This window comes from Ochotona curzoniae, unplaced genomic scaffold, assembly GCF_017591425.1.
Source record: "Ochotona curzoniae isolate NIBS_2020 unplaced genomic scaffold, NIBS_Ocur_1.0 contig_2318, whole genome shotgun sequence".
NCBI classification, from domain to species: Eukaryota; Metazoa; Chordata; class Mammalia; order Lagomorpha; family Ochotonidae; genus Ochotona; species Ochotona curzoniae.
This window is the reverse complement of record NW_024465419.1, coordinates 15,989,596-16,003,994: the sequence shown is the minus strand read 5'-3', so window position 1 is coordinate 16,003,994 and position 14,399 is coordinate 15,989,596. Positions and strand designations below refer to the sequence as shown.

Sequence of the window (14,399 nt, the reverse complement as noted above, 5' to 3'; positions counted from 1 at the left end):
ACAATAATCTATTATTCTATTTCTGAGTAATCAGGCCTGGTATCTTGGCCTTACTTTAGATCAACTCTCATTATAACAACATCAACTAAAAAGAAAACTTTGACATACTATTTTTATCGGTACTTTCATTTGCCACAAACATTTCCATGGAGAATCTTTCATTTTTGACATTTGATTTCATAGAATTTTCATGGAATTAGTTTTAAAAGAACAACGAACAGATTTTTAAAACTATATGCCCATTTATTCTAAATATACAAGCAGATAAATGGTTTTCAAAATTACAAATTTTTCATTAGTCTTAAAAAATGCTCATAAATTATGTTCAAGTAAGTATTCAGTAACCCCTCTTTCAATTTCCTCAAAATTCTTTGATTTTCAGATTGATTTTGTTGCACATTCTTGTCAAATGGAATGTTAGCTAAGTAACACTCTAAGACACTTCTGCATTGAATGAACAACCCTGTATGTTTGTCTAATTTCCCTAGGGAACAATATATGAATGCTAATCTTTGCCAGACTTACAATACACATAATGATCATAGAAATAAATTAAGTATGATTTTTTTAAAAAGAGTTGGCCATGCAACCATCAAAGAGAGTCAGATTCTGGAAAAATTTTATTAAGGTTCTATAAATGTCATAGAATTAATAAATAGAAATAAAAAGAGAAATAAACAATATTACCATTAATCATGTATTTACTGGAATAGCTCTATACAACTATTGTGTAAGCAAAGAGAAATAATCAAAAATAGTGCAAAAGTGGATATTCAGCACAGCTCCACTCCTAATTCTAGCGTCCTGTTCCGGGGCATCATGGGAGACAACACGTGATAGTCCCTGGAGTGAGGTGCCTGCCCCCCACATAAGCCAACCTGGATTCAGTTCTGGGCTCCAGCTTCCACCTAGCCCAGCACCAGCTGCTTCAAACACTCAAAGTGAACAAGTAGATGAAAGACCTTTCTTGGTCTCTTATCTCTCTCCTTGTCTCTGCCTTTCAAACAAAAATTTTTAATGGAAAAAAATTTAAAGAGTAAAAGTTGAAAAATTTTTTAAGAATCTGTAGACCTACAACTCCACATAAAAATAATAGCGGTAGTTTTAGAAAAAGTAAACAAGGAGTGGAGGACTGTATAATGTGCATTAATACAGAAAACATGTCAGCTTGCAGAGACCCAAATATTTGAGCCATCATCACCTGCTATCTCCCCAGGTTATGCCATCAGCAGAAAACTGGAATTAGAAGCAGAACCGAATTCAAACCTAGGCATTCCATTATGTTCCGCTGGCTTTCCAAGCAGCATCTCAACTGCTGAAGCAAATGTACCCCCGATGGGGCATGTTAAGTGTCAAATTACATATTACATGTAAAAAAAAGTATCAAATTATAATACTTGGTCAGCATGTGAAAGTTATTACAATAGCTAAGGTATCATCAAGTGCCTCATCAATAGAACAGCTATAGGATTCATTGTGGAACCGGGGAAATCAATGAGAGTATCACACTTCCTGTGTAAATTCCCTACACCAAAAAAAGCAGTGTAGATTCCGGAATTGTGCTGCTTTCCAGTCAGGTAACAAGGTGGGCTAGTGGAAAGCTGATAGAATCTTGGAACAAGAGTGAGATGCGGTCTAGAACACAGCTACAGAAACTCATCCATATTATCTTCAAAACTGAATCAAAAATACTTAAGATTCGTACAGGTTTTTTAAAGGTGGAAAGAAGTCACAGAATCCTTCCTCTTCTAGTGATTTTATTTTAAACCCATATTCAATATTTGCCATCACCTACAGCATCCTCTGCTGAGAAACTGAACACTTTGGAGACAAATAAAACAGCTTCAGTGGTTTAAAAATAACTCAGTTGAAAGGTGCTTAGAGAACCTCAGTTAAAAGATGCCCCCTTGGGTTTTATGTCAGTTTAAATTGGAACACTAGGGGAAAAAAATCTTTAGCCTGATTCAGTAAAAGAAATAATAGAAAGATTTTGTCTCTATTTTCAGGGAATCACCAGGCCATAGCAGGTCCAAATCCATATTTGACCTTTCAAAAGGCACATATTAGCATAATATTCAAAACCAGCTTATATTCTAATTCTATTTTAAGTTCAAATACATCTTCTGTTCAACACAAGAACATAAGGTGAACATTCTAACAATTTTTAAAACTGTATTATTAAAGGGAGTATATGACATACTTATAATCAGTTTCAAAATACGTACTTCAAAAAACCCATATTAAATGTGATTTTAATTCATTATTACCAAGAAGGAATCTATAAATTAAGTCAGAAGCTTCTTTTTTAAAAATGTGGCCAACTCAGTAACATCTTTACGGAAACATTATTAGATTAAAAGAATTCTTATCCCAACGAACAATTCTGAGATTTCCTTGAAGAAATATACTAAAGTCTAAAAAGACAAACTCGTCTAGAAATCGAATCATCAATTTTTCATCTATACTACAATCAAATGTTTTCAATAAATTCAGATAGCATGCTTAAATACGCCGCTTAGCATTTGTCATGCACTAAACTTACACAACTTAGAAGTGTATAAATTAAATATAGCCATAAAATTAAAACAGGCAATTACAATATTAGATAGAAAATAATATTAGATGGAAAAAAAAAGGCTCTAACCACTTTGTCCTCCTGGTGTGAATATCCACGAAAGCAAGATAGAAAAGACAGAAAAGACAAAACAAAAAAGAAAGAATTAATTCCATTCTTAAAACAAGTAAGAGTTTATAAGAGTTTGCTATTAAAATTCTCAAAATATCCAAATTACATTTTGACAGAAATTCAGAATTTTAGACTTTAAATTAAGAAATTTAGAAGGAATAGTTTCCACACACATCATTCAATTCAAGCAAGAACATGCTATAAGATGAAGATATGAAGATATTTAAGCAAAATAATTTCCATAAACAAAATTAAGTTTTCAAGTACCACAAAAAGAAAAATACCCTTCCTTAAATAACATCCTAATTAAAAACTGCACCCAAAAGGAAAAACTGTGTAAAAGCAATAAAACACATCAACTTGCACGTCAATATATATCACTAGACAAAATATCATTACTTGCGTTATGCAAATTGCTACTAAAATACCCCTTTAACTAATGCCTCTTCAACTTTACGTAAGTGAAGAAAAAATTTAATCAGAAAAAGTCACTAAAAATATTGTTGATTTTACCTAGTAATTTGGGGTTAGATTTTACCAATATTATAAATATGAAAACTAAAATGATCAGCTATATAATTAGACCAAAAGCACATACTTAGATACACTGGAAAGCAAAGTGAGTTATTGCATTTCTCCTCTCTTTCAAAAAAATTAGTATTAAACACAATAATGCACTAATATGCACCTGAAATATCACAAGCAATTCTGTAAATTGAAAGTCAAAATCACGTGTTCTGAAGTATGAGTGTTGCTTTCAGTGACTGGTGGTAGTCTCAATCTGTATATCTATGAGAAAAGACAACCACACACATCTTTCTTAAAATCCTGCCTCTTTAAACAACATCTCTAGTATGTCTACTTGTGGAACATCCTTAGTCTCTCTTAGCCTTTACCTTCTTATCTGATAAACAGAGAATTAATGTTTATACTGTAGATTTCTTTTTAGAATCATATAAAACAGCATGCACATCTCTCAGTACAGTGCCTGACAGAATGCTCCATATCTGATATTCTAACCAAGCAAAACAGAATATTGCATAAAAGAGAGATCTGCATCCTTTATCTTTATAATTGCTATAAACTACTATAAATATTATGTTGAAATATGATGTAAAAGTTGTTGAGCCCAAACCAGGACACTATTGCCCATAATTTAGCTCAACAAAAGTCATGTATACAACACTCGCTATACATATTATCAGGCACTACACTACATGTCTGAGGCATAAAACATAAGTAAGGCAATTTCTGACCTCAAGGAACTAGATGTGGTAGGAGAGAAACAAGCAAATCATTGCACAACAGACAGATGTTCTAAAAGTAAAAGAATTAACAAAGCAGTGTAGAAACACAAATGAGAGAAGAAAAGCACAGTGCTTAGAGAAAGGATAAAACAAAGTTACTGAGAGATATGCAGGCTTTAAAGAGAAAGTGAGGAAGATCATTTCATGCAAAAAAAAATGGCACATGCAAAAAACACAACTAAGACTGGCATATTTGAGAATACAAGAAATTTGGAATAAATGATAACATGTTTGAATGAGAATCTCCATTGGTGACTACATAAATATCCAGCAAAACTTCAAAAGCATGGGCCCAGCACAGTAACCTGGTGTCTAAAGTCCTCACCTTGCATGTGCCAGGATCCCATATGGGCACTAGTTCTAATTCTGGCAGCCCCACTTCCCATCTAGCTCCCTGCTTGTGCCCTGGAAAGCAGTTGAGGACGGCCCAAAGCCTTGGGACGCTGCACCTGTGTGGGAAACCTGGAAGAAGCTCCTGGCTCCTGGCTTTGGATCAGCTCAGCTAAGGCCACTGCAGTCCTTTGGGGAGTGGATCATCGGACGGAAGATCTTTCTCTCTGTCCTTTTCTCTGTAAATCTAACTCTCCAATAAAAACAAATAAATCCTCAAAATAAGAAAAAAAACTTCAAAAGCATAACCTTTCACAAGACTGTTCACAACAAAGAAAAAAAAAAGACTAGGTTATAACTAACAGATCTCTTAAATAGTTAAACCCTCTTAACACAAATGCAAGTTTAGTTCTAGTGATAACATACATGAAAATTGCTGCTACTATGTGTTTTGCCCTTCGATAAAAGGAAGAAACTCAAAACTCATCATGTGATTATATTATTAAGTATTATTAAACAATAACTTGGTGTTCTCAATGGCTACAATGTGCAGAATGAACCGGAAAGAAGCAAATCTAGAAGCAGGGAGAACAATTAGGGAAGTTTTAAGGTAAGAAACAAAGTAGAGGGGGAAGATCTATGGCTGTAGCAAGAGAAATAAAAATGAATAGACTGATTTAGGAGATACTGAGGACCCTTTAAGACCTGAGAGAGGAGGGGCAGCAAGCTAAGCTGCTCCTCGTGATGGGCATTCCTTGTCTGGATCACAGATTCCAGTCCCAGCTGATCTGCTCCCTGCTAATGTTCCTGGGATATCAGCAAAACATGATGGCTTCAGGCTTCCCAGCCCTGGCTGGTGGCGGGCTTTTGGGAAGCAACCAGAGGACGGATGTTCTCTTCCTTTCTGTCACTCTCACTTTGAAACACATGAAATACATTTTTAAAAGATGAAGACTTATTTGAGGGTAAGGTAGAAGTAGAAAAGAACTCCTAGAGTCTGACTTGAGCAACCAGAAGAATAAAAACATAAGTAGAGAGGGAAAAAAGAGGAGAAAGATTTGAAGAAAATCATGAATTCAAATATAGACAAAGTAGATTGGAGCTGCCTTTAATAGATTTAAACAGAGACACTTATGTAGGTGGGTTTGGAATCAGAATAATCCCACTGGTGAAATAATGCTTGTACATCATCAGCATCTAAAAAGTATTAGGGAAATTAAAAAAAAAAAAATCTCCCAGGGAGTTAAAAAAAAAAAAAGGAGAGAGAGAAAAAAGAAGGAATAAAAGAAAGATTGATAAAGGATAATGCTCCTTACCACCAACGTGTTTTTTGAACTAGCAAAAGCCTTCTAAACACAATGAATTCAAGACAAAAGGACTGGGACAGGCATTTGATGCAGTATTCGAGATTCTGCTTGGGACATTACCACCCAATTCAGAGTGCCTGGGCTCAAGTCCCTGCTTTGCTACTTATTCAGCTCCTGCCAATGGGCATCCTAGGAGTCAGCAGGTGATGAATCAAGTTACTTAGGTGCCTGCCAACATCTAGAGGAGACCAAAGATGGAGCTTAGGACTCTTGGCTTCAGCCTGATGTAAGAGCTCTCTCCAGCTGCTGGGAAATTTCTCTTGATCTCAATTTCTCTCTCTCTCTCTCTCTCTCTCTAAACAAAAAAGGGCTATCCACAACCTCATATTAGATTTCAGTAATGCAATTAAGTAAGAAGTGTCACTGTAACTATGAGAAGTGTCTCATTAACACTTAGTACTCCTCTTCCTTGCCTTCTCCAACCAAAAACATCTCTTTTGCATCATTATTCCCTTTCATGTTTGGTCTCTTTTCAAGAATAACAACAATTAATTCTATCTGTATAGTTTATGTTTTTGATCCATCCACAAGTTTGAGCTATATCTTTAAGAAAGCATACCACAGGACCAGGCAATTGCAAGGAATTAGATTTTTAAAAGAAAAGAAGAAAAACCTAACTTAGAATAACATAAATGTACAAAATTTCTATCTTCTATTCACTCACTCAACAAGAACATGCTCACTAAATACAAGTAATATGCTGACATGACAAATACATAGGAACCTAAACAAGTCATTAAGAGTAAAGAAATGCGATCGATTAAACAATAAGATATTAATAAGATATTAACAGTGCTAGATTGTAGGTCTAGAATCCTATATAGCACAAATCACTGAGTTGTTAATTCACATGGGATATTTAAAAAAATATCATGAAGGACATGACAGTAATAATAATTACATGAAGGAAATGAGTAGGTGTTCATCTGGTATATAGGGATTATGGAATTAGGATGAGGCTTAGAGGGAAAAAAAGGAGTATTTCACATTAATAAAACAGGATGAACAACCATATAAGATTGCCAGAGATCATTTAAGAGAAACGAGATAATTTAATTGAATGAGACTTGTATCTACACTTAGGGAATAAATGAAGGAGGGGCTCTTCATGGCACGAAAAATTTCACTCATGAGAAATTTCTAGCTTTCAGGTAGAAAACCATAATATTCATACTTCACAAAATCTAGCCATAAATGTGTGTGGAGGAAGTCTGAGAGGCAAAGACTAGAGCTGAAAGACTACTTAGGAGATGAACTGACAGACGAGAGCAGAGCCATAAACATCAGCAGTCACTACAGCATGTAACTGGAGAAGAAAACACAGAACCAAACCACTGTGGGGAACTGCCATCCACGAGGGTGACTCAGAGGGTGTGCCAGGCTCCTGGCTCTGGCCTGGCTCAGCCCTGGCTAGTGAGGCCAATGGATGGAAAACCTCTGTGACTCTGTGTCTCCCCCTTTCCCTCTTTCAAGAAATTACAGGGAATGAGTGGTAAAGACAAGAACACAGCTATGATTCCTGGATTTCTGGTTTATAAGGCAAAAGGGATAGTAATGATATTTAAAAATTGGAAAATTAGGGCTTGCTGTGGCTCAGCAGTTTAAGCCACCATCTGCAGTACTAGTATCCCAAATGGGTGTCAGTTTGAGTCGTGGATGCTCCACTTCCAATCCAGTTCCCTGCTAACACATTTCAGACAGCAGCAGCACATGATCCAAGAGCCTGGGCCCCTGCTTCCATGTCAGGGACTCAGAAGAAGCTCTAGGCCTCTGGCCTCAGCCTGGCACAGCACTGGTCACTGGGCCATCTGGCAAGTGGGGAGTGAACCAGCAGATGGAAGATCGCTCCCTCTGTCTCTCCTTCTCTCTCTGTTACTCTTTCAAATAAATAAAGCATTTTTTAAACATGTAAAATTACAACTGAGGTAATTTATAACTTATCCCAGTAATAAAAAATACATTAAAATTCTATTTTAATCTATGTAAAATTCAATGTCATTCTAACAAGCTTATTGAAAAAGGAGTTAGAGCAGCAAGACCTCAAAAGAGGGTTCCAATGTTCTTTTTATAGATGTGAATTATCTCAAGTTTGAAAATAAGCATTAATATTTATTTTAACTTAAAAACATTGGTAGGGGGTCAGCACTGTGGTACATTGCATCAAGCCACTCACTATCTGCAATGCCAGCCTCTCACACGGGTGCCAGCAAACGTCCTTATGGTGTCACTGCTGGGAAAGCCGCAGAAGGTAGTCCAAGTTGACAGGACCCTACCACTCACATGGCTGGGTGAAGTTCCTGGCTTCTATCCAGTACAGAGTTGGCCGTTACAAGCATTTGTGGAGGCGAGGAAGCTCTCACTCCTAGGATATTACTTAAGTGAATTTTCAATATTTATTTTAGTAGGAGAGATGGAGGGACTCCCATCTGCCAGTTTATTTTTCCAAATACCTGCAATCTAGCCAGAAGCCAGATACTCACTTCAGATCTTGCATATGAATGCAACAGCTGAAAACCAGATTCAGGAACCAAACAGAGGTACTATCATGTGGACACAGGCATTTTTTTTTTTTGTTTAAACATATTCTTATTGAAAAGTCAGACAGACAGGAGGAGAGACAGAGAGGAAGATCTGTCCGTTGATTTACTCCCCAAGTAACCGCAACAGCCAGAGCTGAGCCAATCCGAAGCCAGGAGCCAGGAGCTTCTTCCAGGTCTCCATGCAAGTGCAGGGTCCCAAGGCTTTGGGCCATCCTCGACTGCCTTCCCAGGCCACAAGCAGGGAGCTGGATGGGAAGCGGGCTGCTGGGACACAAACAGGCACCCATATGGGATCCAAGAGCATGAAGGCGAGGAATACTAGGCTACTGCGCTGGACCCAAGGACACAGCTATCTTAAATAGCATTTTAACTGTGAGGTTACAGGCCTGCTAGTAAATTTTTCAACAGCTTAGTGGTTCAATTTTAACCTGTAAAATACTTATATTCTCATCACTGAACTTCATAAGAATAGGCTAACCAAATTTCACTGAACCTAGTCCCTTAGGACAATGATAAATCAAAGAAATTTATTTACTTTGCATCTTTTGGCATCATAAACCTTCTTACTCTGTATCAAGCAGCTAGGCATCCTCATGATGATCAAATTTAGTAAAAAGAAACTGAATTCAACCATTGTTTTCATTTAGAATACAGACAAATTATATCCAAAGCATCAAGGCAATGCTTTTCATGACCAATCTCTGATAATGCAGAAAAAGTAATAGAGTCCAGACTGTCTTCCTTGAGCTAAACTCTAGATTATTTATTATTCAACTTTATTTCTCTTGACAGTTCTCAGAGATTAAAGGAAAATTAAGAAAAATTGGGTGTGTTACATCTAGTTAATTTCAAGCAGTTAAACTCTAATCATATGTCATTAAGAACTTCCGTTTCTATTCAAATGGAGAAAAAAGGAACCAATGTTTTCCCCTTGCTTGAAAAAAAAAAACAGACAAAAAATATGACAATGATTTTTAAGACTTTTGGCATGAGACAATAAAGGATTGTATTAGTTATAAGATGGAAAACAAGATTAAGTCCCACAACTATCCCAGATTGCTGCACTGGGATACCTTGCAGGCTGCAAGGAAGTAAGAAAGAGCAGAGGTGCAGCCTGGCATGCGAAGTTGGAAACAAAAAGCAAAAAGTCCAGAGAGACCAGTAGCCCTACATATCACAGAGTAAGTTAGTGGGACACACAAAGTGACACACAGGCCTTCACAGCACAGCAATGGTCAGTGAATAGGCATGTAAAAAACAAAACCACAGGAAAGAGGAATAAAACATAAAATATTAGAGAGAGAACAGTGGATAGTTACAGAGAACATGGAAAAATGTATAATTCACAAAATATCAAGAAAATCTTACTTCCAGAACAAGAATGTTTAATTGAGCACTGTTCCATATCCACTTGACAAGTTATAAAAGAAAAAAGTATCAAACTGTTTCTTCCGCATTGCAGAAGAAAAATCTAGAAAAGTAACAGTAATGCAAAAAAATAACAAACACAAAAAGTAAAATTTACAGTGTCTAGCATTTACATGTAAGATAAGAGAGATGCAAAGACTCAGAAAAACATATAACATTGATAGCTATCAAACTAACCCAGAACTTACATAAATATTATAACTGGCAAATGAAGACATGAAAATAATAATTGTATGATATAATGTTCAGAATTTATGCAGCATATGGAAAATATAAAGAAATCCAAAATTGGAACTGTAGCCATTAAAACTACATCTGAGATAAAAAAATATATGCATTGAAGTGTATAAACACCAGGTTTGACAGTAAAGTACCCTTAAAAGCATAGTGATAGAATATTAAAAAATGAAACACAAGGAGAAAAACAAAATTTCGTGTAATACAAAGAACATAAGTAAACTTTAGCATAAAGTCAAGCAACCTGATATACAGATAATGGGAATTCCTGGATGAGAGAAGAGAGAGGGGCAATCAGGATAAATATTTAAAGACAATGGCCAAAATTTTCTCAAGTCAAATAAACTATAAATCACAAATCCAAAATGTTCAACAAACCTCCATCACAAGAAATATGAAAAAACACATTATAAGACATCATAATTGAGTTACACATAACTAAATTTAAGACTGTTTAAGAAACCAGAAGAATATTAATGAACAAAAAAATAAACATGAGAATATCACAATTTTACTATCAGAATCTGAGAAAAGGAGAACATAAACAAGCAATGACTTTAAAATACAAAAAAATCCAACGTAGACTTCTACATCTGGCAACAATATCTTGTAAAACTATGAAGGCAAATTTTTGAGCATTAAATTTCAAAAAGTTAAAAGTATTTACCATTACTTTTTGAAATATAAAAAACTATACTGATAGAAATATAAGAAACAGGGTCTTGCACAATAGCTAGCAGATGAAATCATCAGTTTGCTTGCATTAAGGATCTCATATTGGCACCAGTTCTAATACCAGCAGCCCCGATTCCCATCCAGCTCCCTGTTTGTGGCCTGGGAAAGCAGTCGAGGACGGCCCAAAGCTTTGGGACCCTGCACCCAAGTGGGAGACCAAAAAGAGGTTCCAGGCTCCTGGCTTCAGATCAGCTCAGCTCTGGCTGTTATGGCCACTTGGGGAGTGAATCAATGGACAGATCTCCCTCTCTGTTTCTCCTCCTCTCTGTACATGTGACTTTCCAATAAAAATAAAATAAATCTTTTAAAAAAAAAGGAAGTATAAGAAACATTAAAAAAGAAACCCTCACACAAATAACACATGATTATATACATAAGCAAAAGAATAGAAAAACATATAGCATGTTCATCCATTAAGTCCCAAGTTTTCAATTCTGTAAATATTTCAATGGCGGCACATTTTTTTAAAATTCCCATCAATGGTATATTTATTGCTCTAAGTTCTAATATGTGTCCTATACTTAGGATGATGGCACAAAATGGATTAATACCAGCATAAGAACTGGTTTTAGAGCAACGAGTGTTAAGAATAAAGACAGACATTTAATAACAATAAACAGGTCATGACACTAAGAGAATATAACAATCCCAGTCTTTATGCACCTAGAAATAGAGCTTTAAAATACATGAAATGAAAACTGATAAAATTGTGCAGGAAAATAGACAAATCTCAGTATTGTCACCTATTTCAATACTCTTTCTTACTAATCATTGGAAGCAGAACATGAACTAGCACACAAGAGTAGCAAGGTGGGATGCAAGTTTTACAAATGGCATTCTAATTACTGAATCAAATGCTCACCCCAGATGTGACTTAATTTCACACAAATATTCAGCATTTATTTACCAGTCAAATGTTGAGCATATATCCTGCATTTATTAGCAAAGAATGCAGTTAGTATGTATGCAATGAGCAAAAGTATATCTTTTGTACATAATATCTGTAGACTCCATATAATACATTTATATTTAAGACTATCAAGAATAGGGCCCTCTTTGTTAGGTACTTGTCAAGAAATCTTACTATTTATGTTTTGTGCACTAAAGAAAAAAGCCACCAAATATTTTCTCAAATGAAGATACTACTATTACTTATTGTAATACCTAAAGCTATATAACAAATGCGCTTCCATTAATTTCTCAGAACCACCTGCTATCTCCGTTGGTATACATCAGTAGGACATTGGAATCTGATGAGAAGCTGTAACTTCAACGCAGGAACTCCAATTTGGGATGTCAGTGTTCCAAGTGGCATTTTAACTGCTACATCAAACACTCAACTCACCTCTATATTTGCTCTATATTAACTCTACATGATGGTAGAGTTAATGGAGGAGTCTATTTTTACTGCCATTTTTCTATATCTATCTTATATTCATAAAGAAAACCAAAAACTCTTAATCATCATAAGAAGGCAACTGGGTATCAAGTTAGAAAATTTTTTTCTCTAATTAAATGTACTGTATCATAAACCATGCAGTACATTTAAATTTAAAAATAAGCTTTAGCAAAAAAAAAAAGGTTCTAGCTGAAAATAGAATATATTCCCTTCTTAAGAATATATGGAAATTTTACCAAAATAAGCCACATTCTGATCCATAAAACAATGATCAATAAATTGTAAAGGGTTTGAGGCATACAAAGTATGTTCTTGGCCCATAGTGGGATGAAGTAGAAATCATTAATAAAAAGATCTTTGAAAAGTCCCCAGTGTTTAAATAAAAATAACATGCTTCTCAATAATCCATGAGTCAAAGAAGAAAAGGGAAAATTAGAAGTATTTTTAGCTGAAAGCAAATGAAAAAGCATCATAACAGAATTTTGGCCACTAAAATACTATCCACGGAGTACAGTTACTGTTAAGAAAGAAAAGCAAAACAGAAAAAGATGGAGGGAGCAGAAAATCAGATTAATAATAATAATTTTAAAAAACAAATCTGAAGAAGTACATGATTCTGAACAGAATATGGAACAAACACATGGCCAGAGCTCAGTATTCCGGCAGTTTGACTGTCTAGGGTTGGGGAACTGTGGAAAAATGGAGACGTGGGCAGGAACTACAGTAGTTTTCCCTGGACATTCTATCCTTGGTAGGTCCTTCTCCCTGGGTGGTAGTTGTTTGGAAGGAAATGTGGAGTATGGGGTGTAGAACAAAAGGCGAGGCTATTCTTTCTGAAAAAGCAGTGCCAGAGTCCCTGGAAGGACTGGCTCCGTTTATTGTCATGACCAAGAGGAAATGAATGGTGGGGCTTACCTCTTTGTTCCACAGCATGTGACTACTACAGCAGAAAAAAAGAAAAATCTCAAAGAAAAAAAACTTCAGCATCTACTTCAAGAAATTAGAGACAATGTACCCCAAAGTAAGTAGGATAAGAATAATAACTATCACAACAAAAATCACAATGGAAAAAAATTTCATGAAACCAAAAGCTGATGCTAGGAAAAGATCGATAAAAGTAACAACTAACCAACCTTAATAGCACATAAAGACATAAGACACAAATTACCCATATAAAAATTGAAAGTGGCATCATTGCTGTTTCTAAGAAAGTAAAAAACTCATAATCAAATGCTATGAATCTTTTATGCCGTTAAATAACTATTCACAATTATACAAGTTCCCTGAAAGACACAGCTATGAAAATTGATTCAAGAAAAAACTGATAACTTGAATAAAATATGTTTATTAAGAAAATTAAAATTATATTTAAAATCTTTCAAACAAATGAAAGCAAAATATTTCCAAATGGCTTCAGTGATGAAGTCGATGAAGTCTATTAAACTTCAACAAATGAACTAATACCAATTCTAAACAAAATAATAAGGAAAGGAAAGGAAAACAAAATATGAAGAAATGAAATCACACAGATGAACTAATTCTAAAATTAAATCTAAACAATGTATTTAAACATATAAACTTCCTAGTTAAAAGCTACCTAAGTGAATAAATAGGATAAAGACATTAATGAAGACACAAAAGCAAATTCTAAAATATTTACTAAGGCAAACATTCTTTGGATAATTTGTTGCTTTCAGCAAAACAGTCTTTAAGTAGCATTAACCTATTATCAAAAGTGAGGAATAAACTATAACATTCTAGTGAAATTATGGGAAAAAAACCTTAACATTTCTTCTTTAAATTTCACGTTGAATGACTTATTTAAGTAATGTTAAAGAGGACAGTAGCTTCAGAATTCGACCTTGGGTCCTGGGTACAGAGAGTTTCCAGCACTAGGCTGCTGGGAGCACCCAAGCCAGGTCAGACTTAGTGCTTGGGGCCCTGGCTTCAGCCACTGCTACCATGCAGTGAGCAAATCCTGGGGGACCAGTGAACCAACTGGCTCCAGAGTCCACCTGCTGGCCACGAGCTCTGGGGTCTTGCGGTTGTGGAACTGCTACCTAGGTATGTCCATGAATGAGACCACTGTGCATGTTGGTGAGGAATTAATCCTGAGGGACTCTCAATGTCAGAGTAACTTTTCCTTGAAGGTAAGCAAGGGTACTGAGACCTGGTGGTTTAGAGGGGAAAGACCAGACGATCTGTATGGGTCAGACTGATACACCAACATACATGTGAGTCCTGTGCAGACTTGTTACCACCTAACAATACTGACCACCACATGCCAATCCATGCAAAAGCTAAGGCTGGGGGCCTGTCTAGCAAGGTCAGATGCTAGCTAAGGCTGGGGGTCTGCCTAGCAAGGTCAGA

At 35.7% G+C, this 14,399-nt stretch overlaps 1 protein-coding gene across 4 annotated transcripts in view; it reads right to left on the bottom strand.

Annotated features, from left to right (window-relative positions):
* Nucleotides 1-14,399, bottom strand: part of LOC121151335 (regulating synaptic membrane exocytosis protein 2-like) — a 351,958-nt gene that overhangs the window by 244,964 nt on the left and 92,595 nt on the right. The window contains exon 3 of one of the 4 annotated variants that reach the window (XM_040972683.1): nt 2,645-2,656. The exons of the other annotated variants lie outside the window; for them this stretch is intronic. Coding sequence (XP_040828617.1) covers nt 2,645-2,656 — 12 coding nt within the window. The remainder of the gene's footprint in view (nt 1-2,644; nt 2,657-14,399) is intronic. 4 annotated transcript variants of the gene reach the window in all.